Genomic DNA, 17,550 nt, shown 5'->3' with positions numbered 1-17,550 from the left:
ATAATATAGTGGTTCTATATCAGTGGTGGAAAAAGTACTGAAATGTAAATAAAACAAGATTTTAGTCCATTGAAAGAATTCATTGAATTTAAGGAAGAAACAGAGGAGAAAGTGGTACAGTCAGCTGGGGCATTAAGGCCACTGTGGCCTCAGGGCATGCCATTTTTTTGAGGGGCACAAGGGCAAACTGGGTGGCCTCCCTGAAATTCCTGCCCTGCCCCTGGTGGTTAGTGTATGTTTTATAATAATAATCAAAATCTACAAAGTAACTAGTAACTAAAGTTTTCAAATAATTGTAGTGGAGTAAAAGTACAATATTTGCCTACAATATGTAGTGGAGTAGAAGTAAAAGTACTGAAAACTGGAAATACTCCAGTAAAGTAAAAAGAATACCTAAATTTTTTACTAAAGTACAGTACTTGAATAAACATGCTTAGTTACTCCACACCACTGGTTCTATATGACTTATTTTAGTTATATATAGTTATATATTATAGGAGGACCCCGCTGATTTTCACCACCCATCCCAGAATGAAATGCACTACATATGGGACTTAAGGCCAGTCCACACCAATGCAACTCCTTGCAACTCCTTGCAACATGCAGCTACTTAAGTTGCAACAACTTGCAACCATTATCCCCAATGGCAGTTGCGACATTGGTGTGGACTGACCTTAAAACTGTTTTGTTGCAAGGAGTTGTGACTAGTTGCATTGGTACGGTCTGGCCTTTGCAGTCACAAACCTGATTAGAAATAAGCCAGTGGTTCTCAAAAGTTTTAATTCCGAAGACCCCCGGGTGAACCCTGAGGGTCCCTGGACCCCACTTTAAGCAATAAAGTCTATAGTTACAGAGAGTGAATGCAGTTATGGCAGGCCTTCTGTTGTGGTATCTTAACCTATGATTAATATAGGCCCTTAATACCTGTGGTATAGAATTAGGCCTCATGCTCATACCACATTTCACAAAATAGCAAGAGATAGGCCGTTTGATTTTCAATTAAACGTTTTGTTTGTAATTGCTGCATGTGGCAGATTGGTGAAAAAAGTCAAGATGCAATACACCCAATATAGTAGGCTATTACTCTTATGTATATGATTATATTGTATTATATATTTCACATAATGTAACTGAACTGAATTGAATTGAAAATTGTAATAATGCATTGTCAGGTTCACTTTATTCACATTCTACCATGGTGTCTTATGCCACGCTTTATTGAAATAAGAAAGGACAACAATATAAAGAATATACTAAATTAATTAGGTATCAACTTAATATAGTGTTTGTGTGAGTGCCAGACCTAGGGGGCATTCCCAGACACAGGGAGTCTCTGGGGCCCCCATTGTGAGACTATCTAGACTGGAACTCTCTCTATGCATAGTTTCACACCCCTGGGTGGAATGTGTCAGTGGGCTGTTTCAGTGAAACCACACAGCAGCCTGGGATGGGGGATGTTTCTTCTTCTTCTTTACTTTAGTTTCTTAAAAAATAAATAAAGAAAAGAAAAAACACAAGAAAAATGTTAAATGACAAAATAGGCCTATATTTAACAATATCAAGGTTCAGGGATTTTTGTTTCACATGTAGGTCTACAGCTGTGGAAACATTTGCAGGCACATTTGCTGGCAATGTTCTGATTGTCCTCAACTGTGCATGTGTGTGTGGACAAAAATGAAATAAAAGTGACTATAAAATCACATGACATCGAGCACGGTGATATAATAGGGAAACAACAGGAAAAATTGTTGTCCATAGGTTATAACACTTTCATACTGAAATCATTGTGGTCAGTCACAGCCTACATCATTTGCATACCAACCAGCATATGCTAATTCTTTAATGAACGAACAGCCACAATGGGCAGCTTAAAGAGTTGCTAATGCCTGTCAAAGGCATTTCAAAGTCAAAGAGATCCATACTGTGACAGAGCAGAGGTAGGCCTATGGTATTATGGCGGTCACTTCACGATAAGGCAGTGGTTCTCAAAGTGGGGACCGGTTTTACAACTTTACCCTATCGAGAATATTCAGATACTTGAAAATAGTAGATCTACAAGCTCACAGCTTGTCGCGATGCGAATGCCCTGTAAGCTTGTAGATCAGATATAAATAAAAAAAAACGTGAACAATGTGCAAATGTTTGAATGTAGGCAATGGCATACATAATACATGGCACAAATATGTTCAGATGGGGCCCAACATTATTCATTTCGGGGTCCTCCTGAGTTGACATGAACAAGTTTAAGAGCCCCTGTGATAAGGGACCCCATCCCCCCCCCCAGAGCCCCAAGAAGAGAATGTCCTTTGAAAAGGTTATCCTGCGGAGGGCGGTAGAAATCTGTCTAGCGAGCCCATATTATAACTCTATGGTAGCGTTGGCAGGTTTTGTGAGAGAAATAAGCAACCAGGTCTAGGAAAACAAGCCCAAAATAAGCAACAAGGCCACATGAGCACTTAAAACCTATGATGCGTCGGCTATTTGAAAGTAGCCGATTTACAAGCTCACAACGCGTCACATCGTGACACTTTGTGAGCTTGTAGATCTGCTATTTTCAAAACAATTGCAATAAAATGTGGAATATTTGGAAAAATAATTGAAACATTCTAGCAACACAATGCTCCCTGGGCACAAAACTTTTTCATGAAAATATTTGCGAGCCACTGGTTTAAAATTTACCAATTTTTACAAGCAACTATACAGAAAAATAAACCCAAAGTCGCTTATAATAAGCCGACATGGCAACACTACTCTAGTCTGTCGTGATTTCGTGTGCAATGCGCATGTGCAAACTACATCCAACATGTCTGCGCCCTTGGACGCCGACATGACAACAATGGTGGGAAATACATTAGCATCAACATCGCAAACATTTCATTCCTAAAAAGTAATTTGAATAGTTTATGAATGAAAATCATCGCGCGGTACAAGGTGCAAATAGCCAAAGTACTATTTGAATACGTATTTTAGGTCAAAACTAGGCATTTTTGACTGTTCTTTTTTCTCCTCTGTTTGTACCCTTTCAGTCATGTTTATATGTGCTCTTTTGGTAATGTTGCTTGTTTTATGCATGGGGACTACGGATGAAAATTAGCATTCTTGCTAAATCCGGTGTATTTACACGGCATTGTATCTGTGGTGTTTAATTTAATTAATATGCGCTGTCCCTTCCAAATAAACATATAAATAAAGTAGCATAATGTTCCACAGACGAGTTTCTCACATGTTTCCCAGAGGGAAGAATATTGTTGTGGGTCTGTTGGTGCCTCATTGTTTTCCAAAACCATCAACTGTCACGTTTCATCAGAGATTTGGATTTCATAAACGGTCCTCCACCAGAACTCTGCATACTGGTCTGCCTTTGATGTTGACTAAATTACTGACTGTCGATGAGATCTTTGCTCGAAGATCTCTGCAGGACTATTGCAAGAAGCTGGAGAGTGATTATGGTGAATGTTTGAAACTGGTCAGCAACAGTATGACAGGAGACCAGGGGGGTGAAGAGGAACTGAAGGCAAAGAGGACTAAAGTATCGCGGCTGGCACCGCTCATCCACTGCATCAGAGCGCTGGAAACCAAACAGAAAGATATGGCAGAGACTGAGTCACTACTGAAAGGTGAGACCTCACCCAGTGGTGGTAAAAGTACTCACATCAAAATAAAATAAAAGTATCAATACTGCAATGTAGAAATATTCTGTTACAAGTAAAAGTCCAGAATTAAAAATTTACTTGAGTAAAAGTACCAAAGTATTGTCATAAAACGCTAATTGCGGTAACTATAAGTGTCACTTCTTGAGGTTACAAACAAGCACAGCACACACCAACAGGCAACATAACGACTAATGACTGGAAAACATTGCCTGGCACAACTTAGTGAAGTAGAACATGTCTTGTGTTGTGTCCTCATAGATGAAGATCCAGACCTGCGTGAGCTGGCAGACCTGGAGAGAGAAGCCTGTCTCAATGACATTCATGACATCAGACAAAGGGTACAAATTATACACATACAAAAGAAGACTGAATAATATTTTAAGTTACTACAATAGAAGATAACGAAATGTAAACAAAGGTAGCTATGATTATAGTGTCAGCATTTCTTAGTAGCTTCATGTATTCATGCAGTTTAAAGCGTTCCTTTTGATTATGTAACTTTCCTCCGGTTTCCTGCGCAAGTGCTGACATTTTTACAATTGAGATAATAGAGCCTCAACAGAAGAGCAGGGAGACAAAATACAACCACCCCAATTGTATAAGTTATATTGAATTAACAAACTCTACCATACAGATTGAGCAAAACATAGGCTATTTGTTCTCACTTGAACTTGAATGTCTCAAGCAACCCGTTCTGTTCCATCAATTAGATCCTGGGTCTGTTGATCCCTGAGGAGGAATTGGACCAGAGCGACCTTGTCCTTGAAGTCACAGCTGGGGTCGGTGGTCAGGAGGCAATGTTGTTCACAGCTGAGGTTAGAGTTTTAGTAGTAATAACAAATAATTTGTATATGAGTGAATTAATTATTTTATTTAAGTGTCATGCCACCTCGTGGCCCATCCTTCATGGGATTATATATGACACCTTTTCAGACAGTTACAATATTCAAAAAAAATATTACTATTATTAGTAATAATTGCTAATGAAATGCCGTTGACATATAGCATGCAACGAAGGAAAGTGCACACTAAAAGCAGAATATTTTTCCACTTCATCATCACACAGCCATGTATTATTTCTGGTCTTTGTCATCAAGGGCTGTGTAATGCTTAATGCCCAAGTTGCTGCTTGCTTAAAATAACAGATTTCCAAGCTAACATTTAATAATGCTCTTATTTGTTCTCTGTGTAACAATGAATATTTCTTTGTTATTTTCTGACCTGCAGGTTTTTGATATGTACCAGGGTTTTGCTCAGCACCAGGGCTGGGCCTTCGATATCCTTGAGTACATGACCAGTGAGATAGGTAAGTGATTTGCTCTAACATAATTACTGTACAGCCAGTCACTGAATGACTGTAATAATATTCGGTACTTTTGGGCTTTTTGGGGTAATGCCTTCCTGGTAGTTAAACCTATTAATTACAGTGTTTAACGTGTAGGCACTGACCTGTTCACAGTGTCCTAGGATTGATTCTGGCTTATGACCTTGTGTTACATGTCACCCCCTCTGATTGTATGTTTATTTGACATGGACATTACTATCGCATTGGACAGACCAGATGCATTGCTTAAAGCAAAATTATTCTTTGGTAGAGGTTTGCCGTATGTAACGTTGGTAATCCTTGTGTCTGGAGCGCAAACTTTTCAATGTTATTATTAAATGTGAAAGAGCATAATAGTACAGTAAATGTAGCTCTCCACAGCACCGACGTCGGCAGCGGTAAGTGTTGGAAAGCGTCTGACTCTGTTGCCGTTGCACGTTGTAGGGAAGCGTCGAATAGCAGTGCGCTTGTTGTTGAAAAACACTTCAAGCCATAGGCTATTTTTAGCACCATAGTAGCCGCCTGTCGGTGTCGTCTCTCAGGTGCATTCAGCAACTTTTTTTCACACCTTCCAACCCATACTCCATTCATTCGACCAGTCTGTAGTAATCTGTTGTATTCTGTTTGGTGGAGAGCTAACATGTATCTTGTGTCCATCTTGTGTTTTCAGGTGGGTTGCGGCACGCTTCAGCCAGTATCAGTGGCCTCCAGAGCTACAAGAGGATGAAGTTTGAAGCTGGGGTCCATCGCGTCCAGAGGGTCCCCAAAACAGAGAAACAGGGGCGCATCCACACCAGTACCATGACTGTCGTTGTACTGCCACAACCAACTGAGGTGACACTTAAAAGAGTTAAAGGAAGGCTTCACCCATTTTCAACCTTATCTTCGTATAATTGGTCCTCACTAATGCTCATAATGAAATGGTACAATTTCTCTCTACTCGTTCTGTGTCTCAGAAACCCGCCTACCAGCAACATCATCGTTAGGCTAATGCGAGAACAATGGCTTCCACTATTGTAAGCATGTTAACTTTCCACGAATAAATAGCCTGCAGTTTCTATTAGCTTGGATTCCCCATAGATGATGTCACTGGTAGGCAGGTTTTTGAACTGTCCACAGCCCTCTTCTGAGACACAGAACGAGTAGAGAGAAATTGCACCATTTTATTATGAGCATTAGTGAGGACCAATTATACGAAGATAAGGTTGAAAATGGGTGAAGTCGTCGTTTAATTAATTGCAGCATTTTCTAAACATTTATTTACTCTGGTAAAGTTTGACTAAGAACATATTCTCTTAAAGGAATTCTTCACCCCAAATGTTTCCCCCCCCCTATCAATTACTCACTCTGTGAAGCCTTGAATTCATGGAGAATTATTATTTGTGTCACATTGTGTAATTTTGGGGGATTCACCTACAATGATTGAACAGATTGAAAGTTGTTAAATCACTCTTAAGGCTGCAGCATACTCCAACCAAACAAACTTTAGCAGTAGTGATGTGTTGTTCATGATCGATTTGTTCAAAAGAACTAGTTCATTTGCCGCAAGCGTGAAAGAGCTCGTTCACTTTCTGAAACTGTTACGTTCACGTGCGACGTAAAAAAAAAACGCTCTCGCAATGGTGTTTTACACACATTATAAAACATACATGAACCACTTTAGCCCTATTTTATACCTAAAATAGACGATCTACAAGCTCACAACGGGCGTTGTGAGCTTGTAGATCGTCTATTTTCAAATATGTTAGCACTTTTACTTTTGGTACTTTAAGTATATTTTGATGCCAATACTTTTGTACTTTTACTCAAGTAAATTTTGAACGCTAGAAAATAGCGGTACTGAACGAGAACGTGAACGAATCATTTGAACGAATCATTGCCGTGAACGAAATCGTTCGTTCACTGAAATGAACTTTTTTTCCCACCACTATTTGGCAGCGCCTTGCAGATGTTCTATTCTTACACCCTCTAAGATTTTCTAAATTGCCAAACACCTCTGCTAGCCGAACATCATGTGTGATTAGTCAGAAGTTTTAGGTGGCCGTGATTTTATTTTGTTTTGTTTCCACATTCTGAACGAGGCTTGACTACTGCCAGCAGTGCAGCACGCAGTGATCAATCAAATCAAATCAAACTTTATTTATATAGCACATTTACAACAGCCCAAAGCCGACCAAAGTGCTGAACATGGTTAAAACAAGGTAATTCAGACACACAGAAGCATCAACAAAAAATATATACACAGGGCAAAAACAAAACAAAAACAAAAGAGAAACAAAACAATGCAGAGTTAGGACAGAACAGGATAGCTAAATACGACTAAAAGCAAGAGAGAATAAGTGAGTTTTTAGTAAGGTTTTAAAAGCCCCAATCGACTGGGCAGATCTAATGTTGAGGGGCAACAAATTCCAGAGCCTGGGGCCCGCAGCCGCAAAAGCACGGTCACCCCTACTCCTCAAATTAGTCGTATGAGCGACCAGCAGTAGCTTGTCCGCAGACCTCAAGGCCCTGGTTGGGATATAAGGCTCAATTATGTCAGAGAGATAGGAGGGGGACAGGCCGTGAATGGTTTTAAAAACAAATAAAAGAACCTTAAAATCAATTCTAAAATGAACAGGGAGCCAATGAAGAGTGGCCAGGACTGGGGTTATGTGGTCACGTTTTTTAGTGCCGGTGAGGAGGCGGGCGGCTGCGTTCTGGACCAGCTGTAGACGCCTAAGTGAAGCTTGATCAATGCCAGTATAAAGTGAGTTACAGTAATCTAATCTGGAGGAGATAAATGCATGTATGACCATCTCCAGCTGTTTTTGTGGGAGATAGGTTTTGACTTTAGCTATGAGTCTAAGCTGGAAGAAGCTTGTCTTGACAACAGAGCTGATGTGTTTGTCAAGTTTAAAATTATTATCAAAAATAAAACCAAGATTTTTGGCAGAGGAATGGATATTTGAATTTAAAATGCCCAGGGAGTTGGAGGGTGGGACAGGATGGTGGGTAAGAGGTAACATGTAAAGGAGAAATAAAATCGGACCTAGTATGGAGCCTTGAGGCACTCCACATGAGAGGGGAGTCGCAGGTGACGCAAATTCCCCTATGTGCACAGAGAAGGTTCTATCTGAGAGGTAGGACTGGAACCAAGTGAGTACAGTGCCGGAGATGCCAACAAGGTGTTCAAGGCATGATAATAAAATATTGTGGTCAACCGTGTCAAAGGCCGCCGAAAGGTCGAGGAGCACCAGTGCAACAGGGGAACCGTTATCAGCTGTTAAAATTAATTGGAGAGGTCACCTGAAGAGGTTAGGAGGTACCCGGAGGGACCATAAACACAACCTGTCGCAAGAAATTGTAAAACCTCTGTGACAAATTTGCAGAAGAACTTGTTAGGTTCGGCAAGCCCTGCCGAAGCTAAAAAAGGTTTGCCGTCGGAATGTGCTGCAGCCTTTATTCTTAGTCATGGTCTTGGTGAGTGTTGATATCGCTATGTGTGTCTGCTGCATTAAATGTGGGGTGTACATTTTGGCTGATCGTTTGCTTTCCCTCAGATCGCTTTCACTATAAACCCTAAAGATCTGAAGATAGAGACCAAAAGGGCCAGTGGAGCTGGAGGCCAACATGTCAACACCACAGACAGCGCAGTGAGAATAGTGCATTTACCTACTGGTAATTACTGTTCATTACTGTACTAATAATAATGTTGAACAGAAATGAATAAAATGATAGCCATTTGTAGATGCAATTCAAAATTGTGCTAATTTTGCCATGCACCACATGGCAGTGCTAGTATGATCTAATGAGCCTGGTACTAAATCATTCATACTGGTTTAACAACGTTGTTTGTATTGATAGAAATGGGAAATTAGTCATGGTGATTTCTCAACAAAAAAAAAATGTGTTTGTAGGTGTGGTGGCGGAGTGTCAACAAGAGCGATCACAGATAAAGAACAGGGAAATGGCCATGAAGAGATTGAGAGCTAAACTCTTTTCCATGAGACTGGAGGAGGAGACTAGCAAACGCTACAATGCACGCAAAGTACAGGTGGGATAACATACAAATATACCACAAAGTACAAGTGGGGTAATATACAGGTATAATGCAAAGTACAGGTGCGATAACATACAAATATACTACAGGTGGGATAACATAGAGATATAATTCAAAGTATATACTGTAGCAGGTATAATGCAAAGCAGTGACAGCTGGTAAATTAAATAATCACAGAGGAAGGGAGCGATATGATAAAAGTGCAAAAGACATGCACATCCTAGACCTACTACTAGGATACTGTATCAAAACAGCTCACCAAGCAGAAAATATTAAATCTGCACACCAGGTAGCTCTCGTTTGCAAAGATTTTATGACCACTAGGCTTCATGAGACGTCTACAATAAAATCTTAGCAAACGGAAGCTACCTGGTGTGCAGATTTATGGGAGATGGGAGAGATAAACCATTTATATAAATAAGTCAGAAATTCTATAAGATTTATTTTACTACATGGGGCATGTATTGATCATATTCATGATAAATTACAAATGCAAAAAATCCTTGTCACCTGTAACCTGACAAAAATGACAAGACCGAAAGCAATAATTATTATTCTCTAAAGAGTAAAAGAAAGGATATTGTTAAAGGGACTACACCATGAATTTAAACTTTTTGTGTGTTTTTGGTCTCCCCTACCTCTCTTCTATCCCAAAAAATACCCAGTTTGAACACTCAGGCTTTCACAGCATATCTGGGGTTTTCTGTAAATTGGTCTCAAAACAGACCAAACTGATTTTCACCCGAACGTGACGTCACGTTCGGTACAATCCCTCCCGTTTTTTCAGTTCCAGCTAAAGAAATAAAATAAAAAATATTTATTATTATTATTTTTTTAAACTTTTCCCACACAGAACCAGGAGATAACATGCATACAAACTGGCTCAATAGCGCCCCGTGCCAAACAGGACAATGTGGTATTGCAGGTGAAAGTGCTTTATAAGCCAGAGAGAAGTTAGTTGGAATGAGTATATCTGAGGCTTGATTTAGGCTCAAACCTTTTGAAAAACGTTTGAGGGACATAAACAATATGATATTAAATATGAAATATATTTCTTTAATTCATGGTGTCGATCCTTTAATGGACTGGACACTTCTGTTTCATAGGAAATCTTCTGAGATCAGGACTATGTTGGACACACGTCATTTAATCTGGTGAAAAATAAAGGCACACACAATTAAAACATCTTTCATCAAAGATTTTATCAATTGAAAGCAGACCATTCCTAGTCCTATTTGTGTGGTATGCTACCAATTTAACCAAGTTAAATGTACCTTTCTCAATAGAATATGAAGTGTTTTAGGAATTCAGAAATACAATACAGTAACACAATTACTGCTTCCCTTTATTTCTCCCTTCTCCAGATCGGTACCAAAGCCCGGTCAGAGAAGATCCGTACATACAACTTCGCCCAGGACCGGATCACTGATCACCGTGTAGGGAAGACTGTGCATAGCATCAAGGAGTTCCTGATAGGGGAGGAGCTACTGGAGGAAATGAATTCCTCCCTGGAGGATTTCTCCAATCAGGAGATGCTCATGGACCTCCTTGGAGAAAATGAGTATTGACTGACTCTCTGTCAGTTTCAAAAAACAGATAAATCTTTGGATTATAGACAATGAATAGTCAAGGATCTTTGTAGTGCAATAGGGTGCATCATCTGTACTAGAAATGTGCTGGTTCCAAATGGTCAAATTCCATGTACAAACTGGGAAAAATCCTTGACCTCTCTTGAAACGGAGCACTTATTTCAGGAATTATGACCTGCCTTAAATTGTATGTAAAAACTTTATGGAAATGAACAGCATATATTCTATGGCAACACATGGAATGGAACCTTCCTGGTGAATCTTGTCAAACCTATTGCACATGTACTATTGTGTTTACACTGACCAAGGAAACCCGAAAATAACTTATTCTGATCTGGTAGCAGTGTTATACAATAAACAGCCATAAGGGATCCTGAGATTTTATTGAGATGTTATTTTACTGTACTATGAAACAACAATGCGGTTGACACAGGAGAGACAAGACCAGGAGACCTGGTTCTGCCAGACCCAGAATGAAGTCCTAGTATGTAACACACCTCAAACCACTTTATAACTGAAGTTCATGATGTCATGAATAGTTCGTGACGAAAGGGGACGTCACAAACCTTTTTTTGGCTGGGGCCGGAGGACAAATGTCCCCTGCCCATGTATGGACGAAACAGGTACAAAGCCTCATGTAAGCCCGACCCCTTGGGTCTGGCAAAAACATACTAGTGTAGTGGTGTCATCAGAGTCCATATAGGCTGTTATGCTAGGTAGGCAGTTTGACGGGTTGTATTAACCACTTTCAACCTTATCGTGGAAAAAGCAGATCTACAAGCTCATTACGGAACATGACGAATGACAAAGTATAAAATAGGGCTTAAGTGGTTATTAAGTCCACCAGGTGGCATCAAACAAGAGAGAATCCATAGAGTCCAATCATCTCACAAGTTGATCTGGATAGTAACTATAGTGCAAACCAGCCCCGTTAATCCATTATATGTTCACATAATAGAATAGTTCTATTATATAGCTAAATCTATCATGCTGCAACAAATATTTAGTAGTATTTGTTAGATTGGTTTGGTTGCGCTGTGAGGCGTTGTGAGCTTGTAGATCGGCTATTTTTGGCACAGAGGTTTGGTGTAGTGGGAAAAAAAAGAGCAGACCAGTTTTCTAAGTATTGAGGGTTTAACCGGTTAACTGAAAATGCATGAATCCAATGCAACGCTACACAAGTCTGAAGCTATATGAAATCAATGAAAAAGTTTGATGTTGTTTAACAATATGTAGTGGGGGGGGGGGGGGTCCCTGCTTCATCTCTCTCTCAGCTAAGGGGTCCTTCCTTGGCCTGAAAAACGTTGAAGTCCCCTGCCCTAGTAGATACTACCCTGTTACTACCAGGCCCAGCAGCAGCTCACGTTACAATAGAAGAGTCCATCCTTCTTCAACTACATATCCCAGGATCCCAAGCACCAGTAGCACCAAGGTTGACTAATCGAAAGTCGATTCATCGTGCGGCTCCCCTCGCCCACTCTCCTCTCTCTCCGTCCACTCCAGTTTTCTCTCAACACTGACAGTCACATCCATCCTTCCAGCCCAGCGCTAGTACCGCTAGCCACGGAGGATAATATACAGCTATCACTGCAAGAGGGGAATATTCACACGCAATGACATATCGGATCGGAAGTCGCTCGGGAAAATGACTTTTCGGCATCCTCGTGCTAATTCCTCGGCGAGCATACTCACTTTTCATCCTAGAAGTGTCGCTTTCACTTCGAGCGTTGCGGCTAAGAAGCTAAGCTAGCGAGTCAGTTCATCAGCTGTTCGTTGTTTTTATGTGGGATTTGTTTTTGGACAAAGCCTGTCGGATGCTGGACGAATGCGGTTAGTGGACTTGGCAGTGTAACGGGCGGCTTTTATACGTCTGGCCATGTTTGTGAACTGAGTACATGTAGTTTTTTCAAGAAACTAGCGAGAGGGGAAAGGTTCTGTATGAAAGAGGAGGGGGGCTGTGGGGAAGACAGAACAGAAGAAGAGGAAGGGGAGCTGAGGAAGACAAGACACAGAGCAAAAGAAGAGGAGGGGGAGCTGTGGAAGACAACAGAAGAAGAGGAAGCGGACCTGAGGAAGACAGGACACAGAGCAAAAGAAGAGGAGGGGGAGCTGTGGAGGACAACAGAGGAAGAGGAGCTGAGGAAGACAGAACAGAAGAAGAGGAAGGGGAGCTGAGGAAGACAGAACAGAAGAAGAGGCTCGTAGAGGGACGACATCCTGATGCCAGTGATGGCAAACGAGCCGATCATTCTAAATGTTTATGACATGGTAAGTTGCTGTTGGTGGGAAACATGTCACAAAAGATGTCACTTAATAACTTATTACACAATAAAATAACCCCAGGGTACTTAGCTCTGGAAGTGTGTCCAACATTTTGATGAATGAACACTGAGGATTTTACTGTGTGGCATCATTCAATGTGGAACACACACACACACACACACACACACACACACACACACACACACACACACACACACACACACACACACACACACACACACACACACACACACACACACACACACACACACACACACACACACACACGCACGCACGCACGCACGCACGCACGCACGCGCGCGCGCGCACACACACACACACTCTCAGATGTGTGAAATATTGTTGTGTTGTGTCGGTGTAGTTTCATTGCCATATTAGGAGTGGAGCAAAATTACTAATTGGGAACGCTAAGCTTCTATGGCCAAAACAGTGAAGTCAGGTGAACAGAAGTCACACTTCTAGGCAGAAGTTCTGCCCAAGAAAGTTGACCAGTTTCCCCTCATAGCACTCATGCAGTACTGAAAATAGCCACAGTTGCTAGAGACAAACTTTACCTCAACAAGTAGAGGTTCAGTGTTTTAGAATAGTGATTGAGTGGAGGGGTTTACAATAATGATGTTAAAACCTGTGCAAAAGACAACAATAAGTGGATGTGAAAGTCAAAACAAGATTAGGCCACGCCAGACAGACACCTAGACTTGGCTGTTACAAAGGCCAGAGGTTGAATTTGACATGTTGTGTTGTCATGTACAGTAGTAGTATTGAGTCAGTTTTCCAGCAATAGTAATTTCTCCATTGATGAATCATTGATTGGTACTGATTGCTTCATTGCAAGCTGGTTTGAGTAACTTGTTTGTTGTAATACACAGGCAACATTTGTATGTACTGTACTAATTGTGCATAATAAGGTCATTACACGCATCATTCTTAACATTTTTTACAACTGAAGTCATTGTCCCTATGCAGAGTAACTTCAAATGAATTAAATTCACCAATTGAATAAGCCAAAATTCCAAGCTTATAAAATATTAAGAAAAAACTATTTCTCCATCACATGAAATAACAAACGGCTGTATCTTGCACCTTTATCCCAGTGTTGTGTTTTATTATAGTTGTCTGTGTTATGTCTCACTGTGTTAGGCTACTTGACACCTGCAGTGAGATGTCATTAGAGACAACCAACCGTGACTTGACTCACTGCATGTGTCATCATGTTGGTGTGACCTCATTCTGTTAGGCACAGAGTGGAACAGACTGAATTGAATCATTGGTTCTCAAAGTGGGGTCTGGGGACCCCAAGGGTCCTTGGGGGGGGTACCAGGGGGTCCCCAGCAAAAGTAGTTAATATAGCGTCAATCATTTTAACCACTTTAACCATTTTTATACTTTGGCTATTCAAAAATAGCAGATAGAAGTTCATTGCCCCGCTATGAGCTTGTACATCTGGTGTTTTTGAATAGCCAAAGTATAAAATATTTTTGAGATGGGGGTCCGCAGCCAAATGCATATCATTTTGGGGGTCCTGACCTTGACATGAAAAAGTTTGAGAACCACTGGAATACAGTAGATCTTCGTGGGCCGCCGAGGAGAATTTGTCTTGTACATTACACATACTGTACAAGGAGACCCAGCAAGGCATGAAAATTATAGTATGTCTCATTGGATATGCTCATTGACTATAGCTTATATGTTGAATGCTGCAGTTGAAATGCTATTGGATATTAGACTGTAAAGTGAGTGGCAGGATAGGAGATGCAATAACATGTGATGAGCTGTAAATAGCCATATTTGAACTAACGATTAACCCATTCTATCCGGTAACGTATCCGTGTCATTTGAGATTTTCCCTATAGCCATTATTTTATACTTTGGATATCCAAAAATAGCAGATATATAAGCTAGATATACAAGCTCATATATATGAGCTTGTGCTATTTTTGAAAAATCATGAAAATGTGTGCAAATCTTTGAATATACATTTTTTAAAGGGAACATTTGTAACTCAAATCTTTGCTTCTGACGGGTCCCTGGAACAAAATATTTTGAGATGGGGGTCCACGACCAAATACATATCATTTTGGGGGTCCTTGACATGAAAAAGTTTGAGAACCACTGATATTATAGCAACATACGGTTTTCCGAAAACTGTATTTAGTAGACATTTGTAGATGCGTTCCTGGATTGAACAGGTTAAGAGTACACAGTGCAACCCACTGAGACACTAGGATGACATTTCTGGCCAGTTTTCTATATTGCTTCCATTGCTACCTTCGTCTTCCATCTCTTGTTTCTCCCCTGTTCTATATATCGCTCTATCTGTCTATCTTCTGTCCACCTCCTGTCTCTTTCTCTCTGTCTCTCTATGCTGCTGCTGTTAGTGAAAGTCTTTTTATATGGCAGTCCATTATGAGCCCTACCAGAGGAGATGTGTGCAGTGTGCACTGTGCATGTGTGTGATGGATGAGGAGGGTGAGGGCTGGGTTAACGAGGGGGAACAAAAACAATGCGACGCCAACCGGAACACACCACCAGAACACCATTCCCCCCCTTTTTTCTAAACCGGATAACACGGGCCTGTTTGGAACAAATACCAGGCTTTCCTCCGTGTTGAAAAGCCTGCTGAAGCGAGGTTAGCAATAGCCTAGTTAAATTATAAGTTCATTAGAAACTCTGCAGCTACAATGAGGCGTTCAGGTCAGGATTATATTACATAAAAATGTATGATTAATATGAATGAAATTCTCGATGTCTCTGAAACAGTGTTCAAAGGAGTTGAATATGTTATTTAATTCTGCAGTTTTTATTAGAAGCCAGTAGTTGTAAGTTATTTTTGTTTACAGTTAGATGTTGGATTGTTTGTGCCTGTAAGAGAGCATAAATAAATCGACTAGTGAGCGTTTAGATGTGAAGGCACCTTAATTGAACTCTTGAGTTTAATAGATATATATATTTTTGGTCATGTTTAGTTAAATGCAAGAGTTTTAGCTTGGCACAAGCTGGTATAATATATGAATTGATTTTATTTTTTTATTTTTAACTTAACTGTAACTTCTCTTTCAATCCACCCCATTTATAGACATGCTGTCTCTCTGTCTATTTGCAGAGAACAGAGGAGGTGTGAAAAGTAGAGGGGCGTTGAGAGAATGAGGAACGGAGACATTGACTTACAGACTGATTGACTGACTTTGCTGCCATTTACTCTTAGCTTGATTGGGTAATAATCAAGGAAGATGGGAAGGAGAGAAAATTAAGGAGAGAGGGGGATGGATATGTCCTAGGCCTAGGGCAAAATATAACATACAATCTTTCTGAAGATCACTGGGCAAACAGTGAGAAATGGAGAGATATACGAGGGAGTGAAAAACAATCAGATACATGCATACATTCTAGCCTGCAGAGATCAGTGGGTAAGTGATAGAGGGATAAAGCAAACCATTGTTCCTATCTAGCTGAGAGAGAGAGAGAGAGAGAGACTTATTAGTCTGCCATGTCCTACTGCTTAAAAATATATAAGAAAGGATGAAGAGAGGAAGAGATAGGCTCTTATTTGCTGCTAGCTTGCAGAGAATAATGGGAGAGAGTGAACAGAGAAATGAAGAGAGAGAGTAGTAGTGACATTAAGAAGATCCATCCAGGCCTTAACTTCTCCAATCTGCCCTGCGTTTTGGGTACCATTGCCAGCAGTGCATTGCATAGATTTTTTTACAGTATACTTCTCAAATATATCGTCTGTAAAACACTACAGACATGACTTTCTTCAAATAACAATTTATTATCTAATCTAATCTATATTACATTGCCCGGTCAAGGTTCACTAATGTTGAACCCGACGCTTCACCCTCCAGCGGGACGCTCTGCCCCTTGTCTCCCATATAATGGAAGTGAACGGGGAAGCTCCGTGTGATTTGATTTAAATTAATTTCTACATGCGTTTTATAAACGTACACACACACACTGATGATTTAAAGGGATATTTCACTTTCAAACATGTTTGGGGTCATTTTAACATTACTCTGGCTTTTGTGAGCACACCAGACTGTTTTTAAGTTGCTTGATTCAGTATTTAGATATTTGATATTTATTTGATCAGACATCCTTCTTATATAAACCCATTGTAACTTCAAACTCCATTTCAACCCTGATAGATTCATCGAAACACCCGTCCTTGATTCTGGTGACTGATATTGTCCTTCTGATACGTGAGGGGGTGGTATTTTTTACTACAACTTTTTTCATGATTTTTTTTATTTATAAGAAATATTATTATTTTAGAAAGCCAATATCAGTTAGAAGTTGCAATGGGTTTGTATAGGAAGGGTGTATCTGATAAAATTAATATCATAGATCTAAATTTAAAAACAAACACAAGCAACCCTGGGGTGCTCACAAAAGCCCGGGTAGACCTTAAAATGACCCCAAACATGTTTGAAAGTGAAATATGCCTTTATTGTGAAGCAGGGAGAGACCAACCTAATGATCATCATGCACTCGCACGAATGCGATCAGGTGACATTTTAACTGGAACACTTTCAGAAGACAGGCAGGCAGTCAGCAACTGATAGGAGAAATCAAGAATGAAATCTAAACGAAATATTGCACTCAATTGGTACTTGCCCGACCAGGCAGGTCTAGACAGGTTTCACTTTCCTGCATTAAGATAAT

At 40.3% G+C, this 17,550-nt stretch overlaps 2 protein-coding genes across 4 annotated transcripts in view; both read left to right on the top strand.

Annotated features, from left to right (window-relative positions):
* Positions 1–2,814: 2,814 nt before the first annotated feature.
* On the top strand, positions 2,815–10,959 carry mtrf1l (mitochondrial translational release factor 1-like). Of its 2 annotated transcripts, none has more exons than XM_080449126.1 (8): positions 2,815–3,617; positions 3,912–3,991; positions 4,364–4,468; positions 4,899–4,959; positions 5,648–5,811; positions 8,517–8,634; positions 8,874–9,010; positions 10,381–10,959. In XM_080449126.1, exons 1-8 carry the CDS (start codon positions 3,200–3,202, stop codon positions 10,582–10,584), a joined length of 1,287 nt encoding a protein of 428 aa, XP_080305252.1. In that variant the 5' UTR covers positions 2,815–3,199; the 3' UTR covers positions 10,585–10,959. The 2 variants fall into 2 exon arrangements, with proteins under 2 accessions (XP_080305252.1, XP_080305251.1); XM_080449125.1 differs by having other exon boundaries at positions 4,881–4,959.
* A 1,171-nt stretch (positions 10,960–12,130) lies between these two features.
* Positions 12,131–17,550, top strand: part of desi2 (desumoylating isopeptidase 2) — a 30,975-nt gene continuing 25,555 nt past the window's right edge. For both annotated transcript variants that reach the window (XR_013934477.1, XM_080450243.1), the window contains exon 1: positions 12,131–12,873. Coding sequence is in view for 1 of the 2 variants with exons in the window: in XM_080450243.1 (XP_080306369.1) it covers positions 12,826–12,873 (48 nt within the window). In the remaining variant the exon portion in view is untranslated. The remainder of the gene's footprint in view (positions 12,874–17,550) is intronic.

This window comes from Gymnoscopelus braueri, assembly GCF_963280865.1.
Source record: "Gymnoscopelus braueri genome assembly, chromosome: 14".
Lineage (NCBI taxonomy): Eukaryota > Metazoa > Chordata > Actinopteri > Myctophiformes > Myctophidae > Gymnoscopelus > Gymnoscopelus braueri.
This window is presented reverse-complemented; position numbering and strand designations above follow the sequence as displayed.

Excerpts from the sequence above, each read along its gene's own strand:
- mtrf1l (XM_080449125.1), top strand. The coding sequence starts at position 3,200 with ATGTTCCACAGACGAGTTTCTCACATGTTTCCCAGAGGGAAGAATATT. Across the intron at positions 3,992-4,363 it reads TTCATGACATCAGACAAAGG|ATCCTGGGTCTGTTGATCCC; the intron begins GTACAAATTATA and ends TCCATCAATTAG. Across the intron at positions 4,960-5,647 it reads GTACATGACCAGTGAGATAG|GTGGGTTGCGGCACGCTTCA; the intron begins GTAAGTGATTTG and ends TTGTGTTTTCAG.